The following is a 20933-nucleotide window of genomic DNA, read 5'->3' on the forward strand; positions in this document are numbered from 1 at the left end:
CTTCTAATCCTTGTCGCTTCCACCTTTGGGTTCCGGGGTCACAGTTGGAACCCAGGGCTCATGTATGACATGCAAGCATGATACCAACTGAAGGACATTCCTAGCCCTTATTTTTTAATATTGATGGATTGATTGATACAGAGTCCTGCTGTGAGCCCAAGCTGGTCTCAGACTTGTAGCGAGTGAAAGGGTTTGTGGTGAAAGAGTTCTTTGGTGGCCAAGCCGTGAGGGCAGCAGGTCTTATAGGAGGTATGGAACATGCATGCATACCTGTGGAAACGCATTGCTTTGGTGATGGTGGTATATGCCCAACAAACTCTCAACTTGCTTTGGCCTACCCAGGGCTGGAATTACCCTCAAGTCTGGATACCTATTTTTTGGGGAAATGAGTTTAGACAGGTAGCCCAGGCTGGCCTTGAATTTGTGATAGTCCTCCAGCCTCCTCTTCTGCTGACATTACAGGTTTTGGCCACCACACCTAGCTTGAGCATTTAACTCGGTCAGACATTGCTCTAGGGGCTGGAGAGATGGCTCAGCGGTTAAGAGCACTGACTGCTCTTCCAGAGGTCCTGAGTTCGATTCCCAGCAACCACATGGTGGCTCACAACCATCTGTAATGGGATCCGATGCCCTCTTCTGGTGTGTCTGAAGACAGAGACAGTGTACTCATGTATGTGAAATAAATAAATCTTAAAGAAAAAAAAAACACATTGTTCTAGGCTTCATGAGCCCATGAAAATGTGTGTCTCCAGGGCCTTAAGCTCTCCCTGGGAATGTGGAGGGGACCCTGCTCCATTGCTCTTCTAACCCTGGAGCAGTTTCAGATTCAGTCTCCAACGAACTCCAAGTACTGAGTAGTGAGTACTGAGACCACATGGGATGATGGGAGATCATCCTCTGTAGATTCCGAGATTATGCACCAGTTGTATACAGCAGCGTATCCCAGCACCTGTAATCCTAGTACCCAGGAGGATGAAGAGACATGAGAATCTGAGGACAGCGTGGGCTACATACTGAGACTCCAGTTTCAAATACGGGGTGGAGGAGGGGCAGGAGCCATTTTAAAGAAACTGTGCATCTGTTATGGTTGGAACTGGACAGGTAGGCAGGCAGCCCTGGGCCACAGAGAGGTTCTGGACGGTGGCCAGTGGTCAGGGATCTATGGCAGCTGGGGTCTTTGTGGTGCTCACCCACAAAAGTGGCACAAAGAGAAACACGAGAGACTGGGGTGCACACCTGTAAACCCTAGCTGATTGGAGACTGAGGCAGGAGCATTACCACATGTTCGAGGCCAGTTTGTGTTACATAGCGTTCCAGGCTGGCTTAGATATACCAAGATGCTGTGGAAATGAAACAAAGCCCAGGACAGTGGTGGTACAGCCTTTAATCCTAGCATTTGGGAGGCAGAGGCAGGCAGATCTCTGAGTTCGAGGCCAGCCTGGTCTACAGAGTGAGTTTCAGGATAGCCATGGCTACACAGTGAAACCATGTCTTGAAAAACCACAAAACCAACAAACCAAACCAGAGACAAAGCCAGACTTGGTGCTGTGCACACCAGGAATCCCAGTACTTGTGAAGTAGGGGCAGGAACAGAAACTTAAGCTGGAAATGTGGCTCAGCAGGGTAGAGTGCTGGCCCATCACCTACAAAGCCCTGGGTTCCATTCCCAGCACCATATATAACAGGCCATGGCTTGTAATCCTATTTGGGAAGTGGAGGCAGGAGGCTCAGATGTTCAAGGTCATCCCTAGCTACATAGGGAGTCTGAGTCAGTCAGAACTGTAGGAAACCATGTCTAACAACAACAACAACAAAAGAAAGGACAGATAGAGGACTCCAGATGGGGTTATGACCACAGGGAGCTACATCAACTCTACCCTACACCACTCTACTGTGAACCGGAGGTTCTCCTTACCTACATTTCCCAGGTGTCTTTGGGATACACATTGTCCCTCCTCAGGCTGCTCTCAGACGGACACATTCATCTCTGTCCTTTCTACCAGGTGGGGTGGGGGTAGGGGCGGGAGGTGGGGGAGCTTAGGAGATTACCTTTCCCTTGGTATCCCCTCCCCCACCCCATCCCAAGGCCAGTGTCTGGTCAAACCAGATTCCTTGTCTTGTGAGACATCTCTCTGACCCTCAGCTCCTTGCTGTCCCCTCCCTGAGATGTCCTCTTTGACCCCGTCCTCACTGCATCGCCCAATCACCCCGAGAAGGTGTGTGCTTCTCAGTACTGGTGTCCCGAACATAATCTCGAAATATGGTGGCCCCTGGAAGCCCCTAGAGTTGTGCGAGGAAGCCCACCATCTTTTGTTGATCTCCCTGTCTGCACCCCTGGTGGAGGATTCCTTTCTCTTTAATGTCTCCAAGGACTTTGTGCCCAGGTTGGCTTTTGTGGGAATAGTTCCCGTGACTCTGAAGAGTCAAGAGCAATTTATGAAGTAGACCCTGTCTCTGGGGCCTGGCTGGGTTTTGAACTCACCTTCACCCAGTTCTGGCCAGCAAGGCTCAGCCCTAGGAAGGAAGAGAGGACAGGATTCTGTCACCACCACTACCACCCCCCCCCCAATTTTAAATTGCATTTATTTTATTTATCGCACTTGTGCGTCAGAGAACATGTGTGTCTCTTATCACATAGGTCCCAGGTCCTTGGGGCAGCAAGTGGCACTACCCACTGAACCATCCCACCAGCCTTTCTGTGTTTCCCCTTCTCTTGTTCTGGCTTAAAGTGCCTCTATACCCAGGGGCACTATGGCTGGGTGGGGAAATCACATGAGGACAGCAGGTGATCTGGCTCCCTCTGTCCCCACCCCAGGTCCTCATTTCCCAAACCAACTTCCTCTGGCCAATAGTAGGAAAGTTGCTGCTGAGGCAAAGTACAGATGTTGGCATATTAATGACAATAATAGGCATGATGGGGTGATAAAATTGATATGGTAAAAGCAACACTCATTAAGACTGGGGTTCTCTTGGACATCCCCATATACTATCCTCAATTCTCCTGTGATAAGTCTCCATTCTCTTGCCTCACGGGAGCCGGGATTGAGTGTTGGGGACCCTTGCTTTAGGCTCTGAACCCTGGCTAGGCTTGACTCCCTTTCCCTCCTAGTTGTCCCCACCCAGTGAGTATCCAGGCGCTCTTGGCTGGTGACTCAGTGTCTGTCTCCCGGCTGACCTCAGCGAGAGCCCGGAGGCTGGGGGAGATGATAGTTTCTTGTGATACTGGCAGGTGACTCAGGGGCCCAGGATTGGGGCCTCAGAACGCCTTTGTTGGCCCAGGCTCAGGAATCCAGAGGAACTGGTCGTGAGGGAGGCCTTGGGGACAGAAACCCCTCCCTCTGCCTCCGCCCCTCCTCCGCGGTGCTTTAACTGCAGCACCTGTGGCCTCCGCTCCCAATTGCAGGTGCGGGCTGGAAAGAGCTGCAGTGTTCGCGCTTGGTAGCTGGTGGACCGGGCTCAGCACCTTCGGCTGGCTTTGTGTCCCAGAGGCTCACCGGAAAAAGACTTTCTCAGCCCTCGGACTCCAGAGAGAGATACTTTTCGTGCTCCCCAACCTTGACTCCTGCAGAAGCTGAGCGATGGCGTCCATGGGGCTGCAGGTGCTGGGAATCTCCTTGGCCGTCCTGGGCTGGTTAGGAGTCATCCTGAGTTGTTCGCTCCCCATGTGGCGGGTGACCGCCTTCATCGGCAGCAACATCGTCACGGCGCAGACGAGCTGGGAAGGCCTGTGGATGAACTGCGTGGTGCAGAGCACCGGCCAGATGCAGTGCAAGATGTACGACTCGATGCTGGCCCTGCCGCAGGACCTGCAGGCCGCCCGAGCCCTGATGGTCATCAGCATCATCGTGGGTGCTCTGGGGATGCTTCTCTCAGTCGTAGGGGGCAAGTGCACCAACTGCATGGAGGACGAGACCGTCAAGGCCAAGGTCATGATCACAGCCGGAGCCGTGTTCATCGTGGCAAGCATGCTGATTATGGTGCCTGTGTCCTGGACGGCACACAACGTCATCCGCGACTTCTACAACCCTCTGGTGGCTTCCGGGCAGAAAAGGGAGATGGGGGCCTCGCTTTACATCGGCTGGGCGGCTTCTGGGCTGCTGCTCCTGGGAGGAGGCCTCCTCTGCTGCAATTGCCCACCTCGCCGCAACGAAAAGCCCTACTCCGCCAAGTACTCCGCCGCCCGCTCTGTTCCCGCCAGCAACTATGTGTAAGGTGGGCCACTCTCTGTCCACATTGCCTTTATTTTCTTGGATTGAACTCATAACGGCCTGTGGCCCCTCACATTCTCCAGGACCTGACCAGCTGTGGGCTACTGACTGCTTGCAAACCCGGACTGTGCTAAGTTACTAGCGTGTAGCCCTTGGGGACCCACCTGGCCCATCTGGACACATCTCAAGGCTCCAGCGAGGATAGATGTAAAAATATTTCCTTGCTTGCATCCAGATTGCTCATGGATACGGGGCTGAAGGCAGAAGCAGCTGTCTGGGTACGACAGTGGAGGGGGAGCTGGGTCCTGCTGGCCGGGATAGCTCAGCTGTGACTTTGGTCTCTGGAGTGGATGTCCTGGTCATGTTAGCAAACATTCACTGCCCTTTCTCAGTGCCCTCGCTCTCTCGCCTCCACGTTACTCCCGCGCTACTCTTGCCGTTTCTCGCCCGCGTTTCTGAGCACACCAGGTCCTGCCTGGAGTCTTGGTGTCGAGGATGACTGACTGAAGGGGCCTTTGAGAGCTGATGGGTTCTGCCATGGACTCCTCCCGGTGATTAGCAATGACTGGGGCCTTACCCACCCACCTACCCTCGTAATGAAGTTCTGTGGAGTGGCTGGACAGGTTTGAGGGAAGGGTGGAGGTGGTTTAAACTGGTTTGGGGAGTGCTAGGGCTGGGGACCCAGAAGCAGCCCAGGGTGTCCCCACCCCTTTCCCATACGGTCTTGCTAAATGTTCTGATCTCTGTATACCCCCTCCCTCTTCAGAAGGACCCTGGGTGGGCCCCTCTGAATTCCCTACCCTTGTCCATTTCAAGGACGCTGGCCAGTCTGTGGAAGGTACGGGGGTCTGATGGCATTGCACCAGGGAGCCTCCTGGACTCCCTTGCCTTCTCTGTGGTTTCTTGTTTTGTAATTTAAGGTCTGTTCACAGCTGTAATTATTATTTTCTACAATAAATGGCACCTGCATACAGGAAAGGTTGGGCTGTTCTCTGTCTGGATGGGGCGGGGCTGGAGGGGTGGCTGAGGGGTCTACAGGAGACCTCGGTGTTGTGATAACCTGAAATGGTGGAGCTCAAGTAGGTTCAAGGCTAGCCTGATGTACATGAGACTTTGTCTCAAGTGATTGAGGAGAATTGTAAAAGGGAGACCTACCTCTAACCTGGAGGACCCCGGGGCTTGAGCCCAGTATTTGCTTTTTAAAAAAATTTTTGAGTCACAGTATAAAGCCCAGACTCTCATCAAACTCAACGCAATCCTCCTGCCTTAGTCCTTGAGGGCACTACCACCATGATGGCAAGCTCTGTATCTAGGGCCCAGTGTATGTCCAGGACTGGGGGATGGGGTGGGGCTGGCGACACCAGGAAAGAACAACAGGTGACAGGAACAACGGAGGCACATTCACCTGCCTCTTCCTCTCTTGTTCCTCTGAGCCATCAGGCTGGCCTGTTTCCACAGGCCACTCTACAGGACTCACCTTCCCTAAGGAATGTCCTTTCCCTGCTATTGAAGCCATGCTGGTCTTACAGGTCTGGGCTATAGCTTCCTCCCTAGGGAGTCCTCCCACAGCCCTGGAATGCCCAAGGTACTGAGAGTCCTTAAACCCACCCCTGCACCACCACAGGGCAGCTTGGCCACACCCTAACTTTCCTGTCCACTCCTTTGGGCTTTTATTGTTTTGATATAAGATCTTAGTGTAGCCCAGGCTACCCTCCAGGTATATAGCTAAGGATGACCTTGAAGTGCTGATCCTCCCAGTGTTGGGATTAGAGATGTGAACCACCATGCCTGTTTTATGTGGTGCTGAGGCTAAAGGATTTGCACTCGGGAGACATTGCTACTAGGCCTGGATCCCCACTCTTCACTGAGATAGGGTCTCATATTCCGGCTGAAATTAAACTTGTTAATCACGGGGTTGGGGATTTAGCTCAGTGGTAGGGCGCTTGCCTAGCAAGCGCAAGGCCCTGGGTTTGGTCCCCAGCTCCGAAAAAAAAGAAAAGGAAAAAAACAAAAAACAGGGCGGGGGAAAATAAAACAAACAAACAAACAAACAAAAACAAAAACAAAAAAAAAAACTTGTTAATCACAAAGGATGATTTTGAACATCCCATTCTCCTTCCTCACCCTTGGGTGCTGGGGTTATGGGTACAGACACTACACGTAGATTTATTCAGACTGAGATGGAGCCCAGATCTTCAAGTACACTAGCTTTCTAGCTCTGGGCCCCATCCACACAGTCCCTTTGTGGACTCTCTTTCTATCTTTATGTGGGTTTGGGGTGGAAGTCACATCACTGGACTTACACAGCTCATATAATTACCCATCTCGACGCCCCACTTACCACTTCTTGACTTTGTGGGGATAGCCAAAATCTCACAATTAAACTGTCAGATTGTTTTAAAGCCAGTGAATAGGCTTGTGATAGAACCCCAGCACTCAGGAGGTACATGAGAGAGCATCATGACTTCAAGACCATCCTTCTTTACATAGCCAATTTGAGGCCAGGCTGGGCTTCCTGAGCCCATATAACAGACTAAGCTGCTCTATTTTCTCTTCGTAGTTAAGTTTTTACTCCTGTGGTCCTGGGAACTAAATCCAGGGCTCCCATGTTAGGCAAAGGCTCTACTGTTGAGCAGTTCCAAATGTCTCTTGCTAAGCATTGAAAAACCCAGTGGCTGAGGGGCCGGCCGATCTCTGTGAGTTTGAGGCCAGCCTGGTCTACATAAGTGAGTTCCAGGTTTGCCAGGGCTACATAGTTCTTTAAAACCAAGAAAAACCAACAAAACAAAACAAACAACACTGTCCTTTCACCAAGTTGCAGGGATGTACCTTCCTGGGTGGAGGGCTAGCCTAGCATACCAGGGGTCCTGAGTTCAAGTCCCAGCACTGCCTAAAATTAAGCAACACAGGCCTGGAAGTAATCCTAGGTGCTCCAAAGGAGGCTGCTGGAGGACTGGGGCTTGAGGCTCCTGTTTGGCCGTAGCCAGTTAGAGCCCACCAGGCCTCCTTCCGACCCTGGGTCAGAGTAACAGAAAAGATGGGTCGGAATAAGAAAGGAGACGTTATATCATTTTCCTTTCTTGGGCCAGTGAGATGGCTCCAGAGGGAATGGTGCTTGCGGCCAAGTCTGATGACCTAAATCGCATTCCTGGAGCTCAAATGGTTCTGCACGCTGTCCTCTGACCTCCGTAAGCAGGTCATTTCATGTGAACACACACACACACACACACACACACACACACACACACACACACACACACCCCGTAAAGAAATACAAGTCTGGTGGAGCACACTTTTAGTCACAGTACTGGGGAGGCAGAGGCAGGCAGGTCTCTGTGAGTTCAAGGCCAGCCTGGTCTACAAAGCAAGTCTAGGACAGTCAGGGCTGACCACATTGAAAAAGCTTGGGGGGCGGGAGGAAATATATAAATGTTAAAAAAAGATGAAAAAAATTAAACTTTTTTCCATTGTTAATCTATTTTTATCCCGTGCTAGGGATGGGATCCAGGGCTCCTTGGCAGGACTTCTGTTCTCCCTTAGTCCCTCACTGGGGGATCCTAAAGCTCTCTACATCTCTAGATCTTTTAGAATTATTTAGTTAGTTAGTTTTATTTTATATGCATCGGTGTTTTGTCAGGTCCCCTGGAAAAACAGGAAGTTGTGAGTGGCCATGTGGGTTCTGGGAATTAAACCTGGGCTGTCCGGAATAGCGGTCAGTGCTCCTAGCCTCAAAGCCATCTCTCCAGCCTCTCTAGATCTTGTCTTACTTTTGAAATAGAGTGTGGATCAATGGTCCAGGCTGGCCTGGGTTTCACTGCAGCCAAGGCAGGCCTTGGACTTTCTGTCTTCCCACCTCAGCCTCTCAAGTGGCTGGGTTGCTCGGTTTATATAACCAGGCCAACCCAGGCATAGCTCTTTGTTCTGGGCAGGCTAATCTACCTGTTTCCTTGCCCCAGCTTCCCACGTGATCCCGGAAAGCCCAGTCTACCCCACTGTTAGCTTAACAACAGATAATATCTCTGGTGGGGGTGGAGGGACGGGGCTGATGGGACACGGATGTTGGATAGTGGACAGCTGTTTGCTTTATTCTATGTGGGTTTGGATTTAGTCTTGCCTTGCTCAGACTGGTTGAAGCCAGGTTCTATGCCTGGGGCTGCCCAAGTGTCCAGGAAGTGTTATTTTGTCGTCGTGGGGCCCCAGGCTACAACCTCAGATTTGGCTAAACCACACTTTTCTGAATCTGCTTCTCCGGTCACCTCCTCCCACTAATCGCATCACCCCATTTCTTTGTCATTTAGACTTTATTTTACATCTGTTGATTTTCTATCGTCGCTGTGTGCGTGTGCACATGCGGGCATGTGTTTTGTGGAGGTCAGAGTACAGTCTGCTGGAATTGTTTCTCTTCTCTGTCATGTGAGCCCTGGAGACTGAACTCAAGTCACCCTCCGAGCCATCTCGCTAGCCTGTCTGTCTCCTAAAACCCTCGAGATTCCATTTATAGGGGCACATTTGGGTCAGTCTCCCTCCACCACGCACGCACCACACCCGCGCGCGCGCGCGTGTGTGTGTGTGTGTGTGTGTGCGCACACACACACATGCACAGGTGTACTATGTAGACATCAGAGGACAACCTGTAGGGGGTCATTTCTCTCCATTCACCCCGTGGCTCCTGAGGATCCAACACACATTATCAGGCTTGGTGGTGAGTGTGGCTTTATTTGCCGAGAGCCATCTTGCTGGTCCTAATTTAGCGTCTTTTGCAAAATGGGGGTGGAATGGCGCTTGGTTGTGTTACAGTACACAGTGGTCTCTTTACTGTTTTATTTTTATTTTTCCTGTCTCTGGTATGTAGCTTGTGTACCTGAGTGTACGGGCGCACCCGCACATGGACAGGCTGGAGCGCGGTCATCCATAATCCCCCCCACCCCCCCACCCCCCCACCCCCCCACCTCCCCACCCCCGGTCACTCTCACTTCTCGGCCTTATTACTTGACAGGATGCCTCACTGAGTGGAGAGTTTTGGTTCAGTTACCTCCTGAGGGACCCGCCCATCTCGCTACCCCAATAGTGGCAACACACACAGGCATGCTTGTAACATGTGAAGTTGATTTTGGATGCTGAAGATGCCAGGTATCTCAGTTTCTCATGCTTTGAGGAGCAAACACTGTTAATGACCGCTCCAGTCTTGTGGTCTTGAAACTAGAGGAGTCCTTTCAGTCCCTTTGGGGTGTACCTAACATGGTTGGGAAGATGGACCCATTTTACAGACAGAGCAAGGAAGGCCAAGAAAACACACTGGGCTAAGACCATACATAGAGGATCAGTGGTCAATTAGGGGCTGGATACTGAGCCTCCCTCTCTCACCCTGGGCTGTCTCCTGCTTTCGGTAAAGGTAGATGACGCCAGAGATGAAGCCATCGTTGGCACAGGTGGCCAGCCCTGACTCTTGTTCTGAAGTTGCTAGCTCCCAGTGGTCCACAGGCTGGGTCACCAGGCGTTCCCACGCTCCAGCCTGCTCCAGGGAGTCTAAGGCGGCTTCCAGCGCCTCCTTGTATGGAAGGTTGGAAGGGTTGGTCCTGGTAGTCAGACAAACAAGTCCACCTGCGGAGGGATGGGGGCAGGGCAGGTGAGCTGAATGAAGGCACCGGAAGTCCCCCCCACTCAGGACTTCAGTTCTAGAGTTTGGTGCCTAAAGCTGCTTTAGGAATCCCCTTCAGTTTCCTTAACCTGATGGTTTCCCATGGTCTCCATTTCAAAACAAACAAACAAACAAACAGAAACAAAAAAACACAAAACTTTTTTTTACAGCTCTGCAGGTGAAAACATGGGCCTCAATCATGCTAAAAAAGATACTGCAGTTAAACCATACTCCTGGCTACTCACTGGGGGAATTCTAGGCAGGGGCTCTACCACTAAGCCACGCCCCTAGCCCCTCACTGGGGGAATCCTAGGCAGGGGCTCTACCACTGAGCCACACCCCCTAGCTGTCATGGGGGTTCCTAGGTGAGCCCTCTACCCTTGAGCTCTATGCCCATTTCTTTTAATTTTTGCTTTTGAGACAGGATCTTGCTAAATCGCCAGGCTGTCTTTGAAATCCCTGTGTAGCACAGGCCTTGGTTTTGAGATTCTGCTGTTTCAGTTTCTTAGTAGTCGAGATCACAGGTCTATGTTACTCGGTCAGGTTCCTATGCAGTCCCTTAACAGCCAAAGTGTCCTTTACTCTGGGAACTCTTCACCCTAATAGGGACAGAGAGCTCCATGCTGTCTGTAGCCCAGTCCCATTAAGAGACAAGTGTGGGTCTCAGGAAAAGCACATGAACGCTGGCCCTGTAAGCCCATCTATTTCTTTTTGCTAAGTTTCTTGCAGGCATGAAGGGAAATGATAATTCTGCTTCATGGGAAGGACATGTATGTGCATTGTGCATACATGGGTATAAAACCCCTGGCATGGCCCAAGCATGGTGGCTCAAACCTAATATCCTAGCATTTGGCACGCTTAGGCAGGAAGAACAAAATAAAATTTAAAAAAATTTGGAGCGCTTATCTAAAAATTTTTATGTTTAGTTTTGCCTGCCTGTATGTCTGTGTACCATGCACATGCTGTGCCCATAGGGGCCAGGTAAGGGTGTTGGGCCTCCTGGAAATAAGGTTACAGAAGGTCGTGAGCCACCCTGTGGGTGCTGGGAATCAAACCTAGGTCCTTTTAGCCAGCGACCCATCTCTGTGGTCCCAAGGCAGCTCAAACTTTAAATCTAGGATACAGGGTGGTTTTCAGACTAGGGAGGGCCACATAGCTACAAAGAGATGCTAAAGACACACTTATGCCCCTCCCTCGGGCTGTCAGACTATTGAAACATTGGTTTCCCCCAAATTAGAATTTCCCCAGGAGTCTCATGGTGGAAGAAGGGAACGGCAGGAGCCTGGAGTCAGTCGGAGGAGGAACTTGTTTCTCTGAAAAGTCTCCACACAGTTCTGACACTTGCCCGTCTACCTTGCAGGAAACACTGAAGCCCAGATAACGATGGGTCAGTGGTAAGGTGGTACTATATCTTGACCAGGACCGCTTACCTATACAAACTCCATCTTTAAACCTAAATTCCACATCAGGAATGGGAGAGGAGGGGTTGGGGATTTAGCTCAGTGGTAGAGCCCTTGCCTAGCAAGCGCAAGGCCCTGGGTTCAGTCCCCAGCTCCGGAAAAAAAAAAAAAGAAAGAAAGAAAAGGAATGGGAGAGGGGCACGTGTGTATCACTAGACATCTACATTCCCCTTCCCAAAGAAGACACACTGAACAAACCTTTTGTTGCATTTCTTATTGTTTGGTTTGTATGTATGTATGTATGTATGTATGTATGTATGTATGTATGTATGTTTCTTAGACAGGGTATCTCTGGGTAGCCCTGTCTATCTTCAAACTCTCTCTGTGCAGGCTGGCTTCAAACTCAGAGATATGACTGTCTCTGCCTCCCAGCATGGGACTAAAGGAGAGTGCCACCATCACCTGGCAATTTGATTTTAGTTGATCTATTGGAGACGGGCAACTGGGCCCGATTGGTTAGGGTTGTCAGGACCCAAACGTTGACGCTCACTTTCTTGGGGGTGGGGGGAGAGGGGAGCAGGATGTGAAGACACAAAGCTTTATTTTATGTGCATGAGTATGTATGTGTACCTTGTGCGGGTGGGCACCTGAAAACGGTATTGGCTCCCCTAGAATTTGAGTTACACAGAATTATAAGCTACCATGTGGGTGCTGCGAATCGAACCTGGGTCCTCTGCAAGCGATCTTCTTTTTTTTTTTTTTTTTCGGAGCTGGGGACCAAACCCAGGGCCTTGCGATTCCTAGGCAAGCGCTCTACCACTGAGCCAAATCCCCAACCCCTCTGCAAATGATCTTAATCTTTGTTTGGGTTCAGATCCCAAGGGACAGAGGTGTATATTTTACATATTAAAGCAGACCTGGCCTCCAGGTTCTCCCAGCATCCCTCAGTCCCTACCTGGCACACCCTGCCCACCCTTGGAGTCTGGGTTGCCTCCCCCAGGAGCTCTTCCCTATGTAGTCTAGACATTTTGGTCTCCCTTCTCTCTCCTTCTCTTTCTCTGCATGCACACTCCTCTCTCTCCCTTCCTACAGTGACTTCCCTAGTCTCCTTCTCTGGGGCCAGTGAACTTGCATGAGAGCAGCTTCCTAATAAACCTGCATTTAATATAATTTAATATGGCATGAATGGCCTCATTTCACCAGCAGAGAATAACTTATCAAGTCTGAGTCATCTCTCCAACCCAACGCAGAACTTTAATTCTAGCACTGGGCAGAGGCAGAGAGGCAGAGAGGCAGAAAGGCAGAGAGGCAGAGAGGCAGAGAGAGAGGCAGAGGCAGAGAGGCAGAGAGGCAGAGAGAGAGGCAGAGAGGCAGAGAGAGAGGCAGAGAGGCAGAGAGAGGCAGAGAGAGGCAGAGAGAGAGGCAGAGAGAGAGGCAGAGAGAGGCAGAGAGAGGCAGAGAGAGAGGCAGAGAGAGAGGCAGAGAGAGAGGCAGAGAGAGGCAGAGAGGCAGAGGCAGAGAGGCAGAGAGGCAGAGAGAGAGGCAGAGGCAGAGAGGCAGAGAGAGAGGCAGAGAGGCAGAGAGAGAGGCAGAGGCAGAGGCAGAGAGGCAGAGAGAGGCAGAGAGAGAGGCAGAGGCAGAGGCAGAGAGGCAGAGAGAGAGGCAGAGGCAGAGGCAGAGAGGCAGAGAGAGGCAGAGAGGCAGAGGCAGAGAGGCAGAGAGAGGCAGAGGCAGAGAGGCAGAGAGAGAGGCAGAGGCAGAGAGGCAGAGAGAGAGGCAGAGAGGCAGAGAGAGAGGCAGAGAGGCAGAGAGAGGCAGAGGGGCAGAGAGAGGCAGAGAGGCAGAGAGGCAGGTAGATCTCCGAGTTTAAGACCAATGAGGGCAGGCTGGAGAGATGGCTCAGTGGTTAAGAGCACTCAGTGTTCTTCCAGAGGTCCTGAGTTCAAATCCTGGCAACCATCTGAAATGGTATCTAATGCCCTCTTCTGGTGTGTCTGAAGACAGTTAACAGCGTAGTTATATATAATAAATAAATAAATCTTAAAAAAAAAAAAAGATCAACGAGGGCTCCTCCTCTAAAATCGAAGGCCTGGGGTTGGGAGTGGGGGTGTGGGGGGATGACTTGGACTTTGTCCAAGTAGCTGCAATGTAACCAGTATGGCTGGTTTCTGGCAGATGGGGTGAGGAAGGTGGGGGGCTCAGGCTGGAACAGGAGAGTCTGTTTTGTTTAGGGTCATGCAGTGGGCATTTCCGGTGCTTCTGAGCCCAACCCATGTCACTGCCGATGACCCTATTGATGCCCTAGCTTCTATTTGGCCTGTCTGAAACAGAATCCTGCCCAGACATGCCTAGGCTTAGCTCCAGGAGTAGGGCTTGGGAGAGGAAGTGTTTTTATCTTCCAACTTCCTCATTCTGTTCTTAGGCCAGGTAGACCCTCTTCTGGAAATCTCTATTTTCCTGAGTTTCTCACTTCTTCCAGGCAACTCCCTACCCCATCTTCTGCCCTCTACCCTTGAAAATACAACTTCATTCTGAGAGTTCTGCTCTTCCCTGCCTTCTCTGAAATCCTCCAGTGAGGGGCTGGGGGCGTGGCTCAGGGATAGAGCCCCTGCCTAGAATCCCCCAGTGAGGGGCTGGGGGCGTGGCTCAGTGGGAGAGCCCCTGCCTAGAATCCCCCATTGAGGGACTGGGGGCGTGGCTCAGTGGTAGAGCCCCTGCTTAGAATCCCCAGTGAGGGGATGGGGGCGTGGCTCAGTGGTAGAGCACCTGCCTAGAATCCCCCAGGGAGGGGCTGGGGGCGTGGCTCAGTAGAGGAGTTTCTTCCTGGAATTGCCCTGTGAGTGGTCTGGGGGTTTATAACCTGCCTGAGGTGCTGAGTTCAGTCTTCAGCACCGTAGGAAAAAGAAAGCCCCAGCCTGCTCCACCCCTCAGTGTGTGGAGTGATCCAAGCTGATGCCATTGTCATCTTGAATGAACAGACCTGGACCTATGCCAGGAAAAGAGAACTATCAAATATATTCAAGGAAGGGTGGGAGATGGAGCTCAGCTGACCTAAATCGGGTACCAGGGCTGAAGCAAAGGCCATGCGGACATGACTGTACCTAACCGTCAACCACATGACTGATGTAGATGGGATCCTAGTGACAAAGCCATTTGGCTCTAAGATAGGGGACAAAGGGCAGAAGGGTGGAGATGCTCCTGGTTGCCCATGGCTAGCAGGTGAGCTAGTCAGTCGTTTGTCCTCATGGTGTGCCAGCCAGGGAGGGGCACTGAAGGGGCAGATGGTGAACTGGGGTGCTGGTCTGGGATGGGTACCCCCATGCAGTGCCCCACCCTTCTTCGGCCTGAGTGCTGTGGAGAGGGGAAAGGATGCCTGAGGGGCGGGGTTGGCTGTGTTGTGACTCACCCGGCTTGGTGACTCTTAGGAGCTCAGGTATGGCACTGCAGGGCACCTGTCCCTCACTGAGAGCGCCCACAATGATCACGGCGTCAAAGGTCCCTGCGTGTGGGGCGGGGTGGAGATGTGTAATGGTTACTATTGTTAGTTATTTTGACAGGATCTGGAAGACAACTCTCTGGGTTTGTCTGTAAGGGAGTTCTGAGTTAATTTATGAGGAAAGACCCGCCTTAATGGTGAACAGCATCATCCCACGGCTGGCATCCTCGACTAAAGAAAAAGGAGAAAGCGGGTTGAATACTAGCATTTATCTCTCTGCTACCTCGGCTACTTCCGGCTGCCTTATACTCCGGCTGCCATGACGACCCGACCAGGATGGATTGATTGTACCTTCAAATTGTTAACCAAAATAAACCCTTCTTCCCTTAAGCCACTTTTTTTTTTTTCGGGGCTGGGGATCGAACCCAGGACCTTGCGCTTCCTAGGCAAGCGCTCTACCACTGAGCCAAATCCCCAACCCCCCTTAAGCACTTTTAAATGATTTTATTTTTAGTTAATTAATTTTAATTTATTTTTATTTTATGTGTATCGTTTTGTTAGCGCACACCTGCATGCAATACCCAAGGAGGCCAGAAGGGGGCACCAGACAGATCCCCTAGAATTGGAGTTATAGAAGGTTGTGAGCCGCTATGTGGGTGCTGGGAAGTGAACCCAGGTCCTCTGCAAAATCACCAAGTATTCTTAACTGTTGAGCTATTTCCAGCTCACCTTACTTTTACTTATGTGTGTATGTGTATATATGTATGGATGTGAGCATGCTTGTAATGCCCTTGGACTCCAGAAGAGGGCGCTGGATCCCTTGAAGTTGCCTGATATGGGTGCTGGGATCAGAGCTTGGGTTCGCTCTAAGAGCAGTAGGAGATGTTAATTCTTGGGCCATCTCCCCAGCCAGTGTAGCACGCGTGTCTCTCTGTGGGTGCAGGTACTCACAGAGGCCAGAGGCATCCTATCCTGGGATTGGAGTTACAGGGAGCTGTGAATCACCTGATATGTGTGCTGAGATCCAACCTCAGGTCCTCTGCAAGAGTAGCATGTGCTTTTCCCCAGGGAGCCATTTTTCCAACCCCCTTAAGAAGATGCACGAATATAATGTGGTGTGGTCCTTTTCACTTCCCGTCCACCCGTAGCCTCCTCTAGCTTCTGATAAATTAATTTCTTTCTTTCTTTCTTTCTTTCTTTCTTTCTTTCTTTCTTTCTTTCTTTCTTTCTTCCTTTCCTTCTTTCTTCCTATCTTTTTGTTTTTCCAAGACTGTGTTTTTCTGTGTAGCCCTGGCTATCCTAGAACTAGCTCTATAGTCCAGGTTGGGCTCGAACTCATAGAGATCCACCCGCCTCTGCCTCTCAAGTACCACCATCTCCCGGCACCTCTTGCTACTTTCAGGTCTTACTTTGTTTGTGACCCACTGAGTTTAACTGGCGGTGGCCTGCATGAGCTTGGTGCATGGGGGTTCTGGGGCACATGCAACTTGCCTGTGGCTACACCACTGAAGAAAAGGACTCTCTCTGCCCCAGCAACAGCCGGTAGCTTCCTAGGGATGGGTGGGGCCCCGTGATTATGTTTTGTCTGGTGTTTTGCCACAGCAATAAGAGTAATAGAAGACATTGTAGCTGGGTGGTGGCGGCATACGCCTTTAATCTGGGAGCACTTGGGAGGCACAGGCAGGTGGATCTCTGAGTTTGAGGCCAGCCTGATCTAAGAACGAGTTCTAGGACAGCCACAGCTACACAGAAAAACCCTCTCTCAGAAAATAAATCAACGAAGATGCCCTATACACTGGGGTGTAGTAGGACCCCAACCTTGTGCATGAGATGAGGTGAGGTGAGAGCCTAGGCTGGAAGAGAGGGCACAGCAAGAGGGCTCACACAGGACTCCAGAGTGGAGATGGTGGCTGGACAGTAGGGGGTGCTATCCTTGGGAAGGTGGGTGAGGAGGGAGTGGAGCAGGAAGTACCTTTAGGGTAGGGCAGCGGCTCCTGGCCCAGGGTACAGAGGCTAAGGTGGTGGTACAGGCCACGGGCTCGGGCCTGCTTCAGCATTTCTGGGCTTCCGTCCACCCCCTGCACCTGAAGGAAGCCCCGAGCCTGTAGCTGGGAGAGAAGGGGGCATCAGTCATGGCTCATCTGATCAATGAACCGGAGGTAGAGGATGAGTTTTTGGTCAAGAAGTGGTAGGGAATTTGGGCAGACGGGGTCTAGGTGTGATGGCTTAAGCCTGCCTTCTTAGCTACTCTGGAGGCTGAGGCAGAAGAATCCCAAGGTCAAAGCCTGCCTGGTTTATAGAGTGAGTTCAAGGCCAGCCTTGGGATCTCATCTCTAAAAAGCCATCTAAAGGGCTGTGGGCGTGGCTCAGTGGGAGAGCCCCTGCCTAGAATCCCCCAGTGAGGGGCTGGGGGTGTGGCTCAGTGGTAGAGCCCCTGCCTAGAATCCCCCAGGGAGGGGCTGGGGGCGTGGCTCAGTGGGAGAGCCCCTGCCTAGAATCCCCCAGTGAGGGGCTGGGGGTGTGGCTCAGTGGTAGAGCACCTGCTTAGAATTCACTATGTAGGGCCTGAGGGCTGACTGAGCAGTAGCGTGTTGGAGGTCCTGGGTGCTGAAGGGAAGGCAGGGCATTGTATCAGATCTTACCTCCACAGCTACCAGGCCAGTGCCACAGGCCACATCCAGGATCAGGGCATCATGGGGTGGGCCCTGAAGGGCTTGACTGAGACAATCCACAGCAAGGCGTGGGGCTCGATACTTCAAAGCAGCCACATCCTGAGGAGATAGCACTTAGCCCAACATAGGGTTTGGACAATTCACTTTGTGGGGTCCCTAGGAGCTGCCAGTTTGAGCTGGTGTGTGTTAGGGTTTGGATCCTTCTGGTACCCCAGAAACAGAAGACTCAGTTTTGAGGAGAATACTGTCAAGAGACCCCACACTAGTAGAGCTCAAGCTGACAGGAACTGGCTACTGGCTGTGGCAGCTCTTAGCTGGTCTGTGTATACCGAATGATGTCTCAATAGCGCCTCCTGCAGGCAATCTCCCTGTCTGGATTGCAGGACTAATTAGGTGGCTCATTCTTGGCTGAAGTAGGGGAGGTCCAACCCAGAGTTAGAAGGGGCTGCTTACACGTCAGTAGGGAGCAGGTAGCTAAGGAGCACGTTTCCCAGGTCCCTTTTTTAAGCTCCCAGCGTCCCTGAGATGCATGGGTACTATTCTCGCTTTGCACAATTTGAGTCCCCAAAATCGAGGACCCACGTGCTTTCACCTGGTCATACTCCGGAGCCCAGTCGTCATAGAAGCGGAGCTTGCAGGCCAGGTCGGTGATACCGTGGGAGGTCCCCACCCGGGCCAGTACTTGGGGCAGCCTCCCGGCCTCCTCCTGAGCCATCCTGTGGGGATAGGGTCCACCCAGTCATGGTATCCGCTACAGTCTTCTGCCCTCCCTCACCGGGCGGAGGAGGTTATCAGTGCTCCAACGCCTTCCCAAGTCTCAAATGAGACCTTGAGTGGGAGATGGCAGGAGCTGACGTCTACACCTTGGCACTGTTTATAGGGCGAGGGGTTCGTAGAGAGGGGGTTCTCCGCAGCAGGGAGGGAGGACTAAGCCTCAGCCCATCATTCCCAGAGGTGGATCGGGGCTTGAAGGGGGCCGGGTTCTTCCTCACTGCAAGGGTCTCCAAGGAAATGAAAGGTCAGAACTCACCCTACGGAGCCTGCTTCTCCAGGCAGAGGTGCGGGAAGTGGAGGGGAAGTCTCTGAGAGCCTGGCCCCGCCTCTAGCACAGCGGCGATTGGTTTTCCGTGAGAGAAAGCAGCCAATCAGAAAAGAAAATGACAGTCCGCCCCCTACTACGAGCCAATGAACGTAATGCTATAGTCTTATTGCCCGAGAAGATCTTAAATTCTACTTGGCGGATTTGCTCTTGTTTTTTCACAAACGAATAAAAATGTTTCTTTTTTTTTTCTTTCCCTTTTTCTTCTTGACAAGGTCTTGCTAGGAAGCCTTGAATGACTCGAAACTCCTTCTATAGACCAGGAAGACTCCTTCTATACGCCATTTAAATCCTGTGGTACTGCTCCCAGCTACAATATATAAAAAGAAAACCCAAATTATTTATTTGGGGATCATGTGTAGCGGCGGAGAACCACTTTTTGGAGTCTGATCTCTCCTCTACCATGTGATTTCCAGGCATGAAACTCAGATTCTCAAACTTGTCGGCAAGTGTTTTTATGTGCTGAGCCACCTCACTGGGCCCAATTTTTAATATTTGTATGGTTTGTTAGGGTCTGAAAAATCCAAAACAAACCCAAGCAGACACAAGAGTCCACGCAAAGTAAGATTTTTTTTTTTCTTTTTCTTTTTTTCGGAGCTGGGGACCGAACGCAGGGCCTTGTGTTTGCCAGGCAAGCGCTCTACCACTGAGCTAAATCCCCAACCCCGCAAAGCAAGATCTTTATTTGAATTAGGCACGGAAACTGACCAGACAGGGACAATGGCACCGACTTGGGAGCTGACTGTGTCTTCCAACGTTCATCTTGGTATTTAAGCAGCTGGCAAAATTTTATTGTACTCAGACCGTTGCTGATCGATCAGGGCCGAAGAACAGACTTAGAAGCTGAACTTCCCTTCAGAGCCAGAATGGTACAGAGGGGTTTTTTTTTTTTTTTTTCTTTTTTTCGGAGCTGGGGACCGAACCCAGGGCCTTGCGTTTGCTAGGCAAGAGCTCTACCGCTGAGCTAAATCCCCAACCCCGGTACAGAGGTTTTAAGCTCGAAAACCACAGAGATCTGTCCCAAGTTTCGGTCACAGTTTTCCATCAGTCAGAATCACTTGTTCTTTCATGATTAGGAACAACCATGTTTTGGGGGACAAGAGAATAAGGAGGAAGTTGGCTAGCCATCCAGGAAGTCCTCGGCTACCCTAGAGCCTGGGAACTTGAACTTCATTTCACCTTATGATCAAAACGGAGTCTGCAAACAAAATGGCAGTACTTTGGATAAGCCTCATTTGTTTGATTCCCAACAGTTTCACATAGCTCACATCTCAAGTTAGCTTTGAACTTTCTATATAGCCAAGGATGTCCCTTAACCTCTCATCCTCCTGCCTGATTCATGCCGTTCTGGGCATTGAACTCAAGATTTAGTGTATGCTAGACAAACATTCTCTCAACTGAGGTATATCCCCAGTCCTCAGAAGTATTTATTTTACTTAATTAATTTAAAACTACTTTTATTTTTAGAGGAAGTATTTTATAAGTCGCACTCTTCCTCAGAGGTTAGATACAGGTATTTAGAATGCCAAATTGTTTAATGCATGGGAAAAGCCGAATTTTAACTTTTAGTTGTATTCATAATTTTAATTAATTAATTAATTAATTAATCTTTTTGAGATAGGATCTCACTGTATAGCTCTGGTTGTCCTAGAACTGTAGGGCAGGCTGGTCTCAAACGCGCCCAGCTCCTCATGCCTCTGCCTCCCAAATGCTGGGATTAAAGGCATGAACCACTGTGCCCAGCAGTATTCGTAATTTACATAGCTGTCTTGGGTAGTGGCTACCATCCTGGATGGAACAGTTTCCACTAGAAACCAAGGCTGTGGCTACAGTTAAGTCGGTTGAGTATTTGTCCCTCAGGGACAGGGCTCTGGGTGTGGCGGGACACTTGACAGGTGGAGGCAGCAGAATCAGGAGCTTGAGGTCATCCTCTCTCCCTGTCCTTCTGACCACACTCAGGATGCTGCAGATGAGGTCATCCCGTACAGGAAACCAAGGAGTGAGGCAGGGGTGGTTGAAGGAGGACATGCTTAAATCCAGGATGCTAAATTTGAGGTTTTTGTGATGTTTGCATCAAAGAGTCTAATAAAGTGTCAGGGAGGTCATTTTGTTTTTCTCTATTGTTGGCTACTGTTGGGATATCTTACTCTGTAGCCCAGGCTATCTCAGGCCTCAACTCGCCCCCGCGCCCCCTCCCCCCCCTTTTTTTTTAAAGGAAAAAGACCTCTCCGTGTAGCCCTGGCTGTCCTGGAGTCTTGGAACAGGCCTGGAGTCTACAGACCAGGCTGTTCTCGAACTCACAGAGATCTGCTTGTTTCTGCCTCCCAAGTACTGGGATTAAGAGGCGTGCACCACCACTGCCTGCCTGGCTTCAAATCCTCCTTTCTTAGCCACCAAAGTGGTAGGATTGCAGGTGTCAGATACCATGACGTGTTCTCTGAGGCTCCTGGAACCCAGACCTGAGCTCAGAAGAGAAACTA

At 51.0% G+C, this 20933-nt stretch overlaps 2 protein-coding genes across 4 annotated transcripts; one reads left to right on the top strand and one right to left on the bottom strand.

Annotated features, from left to right (window-relative positions):
- The first annotated feature begins 3387 nt into the window (after positions 1–3387).
- Cldn4 (claudin 4) lies at positions 3388–5186 on the top strand. Its single transcript, NM_001012022.1, has one exon. It carries the CDS (start codon positions 3579–3581, stop codon positions 4209–4211), a length of 633 nt encoding a protein of 210 aa, NP_001012022.1. The 5' UTR covers positions 3388–3578; the 3' UTR covers positions 4212–5186.
- A 4108-nt stretch (positions 5187–9294) lies between these two features.
- On the bottom strand, positions 9295–18448 carry Mettl27 (methyltransferase like 27). 3 transcript variants are annotated; one of them, XM_039089763.1, is made up of 7 exons: positions 18385–18448; positions 17947–18070; positions 17325–17453; positions 16655–16790; positions 14653–14745; positions 9573–9809; positions 9295–9441 (listed from the first exon to the last, which is right to left on the bottom strand). In XM_039089763.1, exons 2-7 carry the CDS (start codon positions 18067–18069, stop codon positions 9422–9424), a joined length of 738 nt encoding a protein of 245 aa, XP_038945691.1. In that variant the 5' UTR covers position 18070; positions 18385–18448; the 3' UTR covers positions 9295–9421. The 3 variants fall into 3 exon arrangements, with proteins under 3 accessions (XP_038945691.1, XP_038945692.1, NP_001102969.1); NM_001109499.3 differs by lacking the exon at positions 9295–9441 and having other exon boundaries at positions 9518–9809; positions 18385–18430; XM_039089764.1 differs by lacking the exon at positions 14653–14745 and having other exon boundaries at positions 9295–9809.
- Positions 18449–20933: the final 2485 nt, after the last annotated feature.

Source organism: Rattus norvegicus, chromosome 12, assembly GCF_036323735.1.
Source record: "Rattus norvegicus strain BN/NHsdMcwi chromosome 12, GRCr8, whole genome shotgun sequence".
Taxonomy (NCBI): Eukaryota; Metazoa; Chordata; class Mammalia; order Rodentia; family Muridae; genus Rattus; species Rattus norvegicus.

Excerpts from the sequence above, each read along its gene's own strand:
- Cldn4 (NM_001012022.1), top strand. The coding sequence starts at position 3,579 with ATGGCGTCCATGGGGCTGCAGGTGCTGGGAATCTCCTTGGCCGTCCTG.
- Mettl27 (NM_001109499.3), bottom strand. The coding sequence starts at position 18,069 with ATGGCTCAGGAGGAGGCCGGGAGGCTGCCCCAAGTACTGGCCCGGGTG. Across the intron at positions 17,454-17,946 it reads GGGCTCCGGAGTATGACCAG|GATGTGGCTGCTTTGAAGTA; the intron begins GTGAAAGCACGT and ends CTATCTCCTCAG. Across the intron at positions 14,746-16,654 it reads GCCGCTGCCCTACCCTAAAG|GGACCTTTGACGCCGTGATC; the intron begins GTACTTCCTGCT and ends CCCCACACGCAG.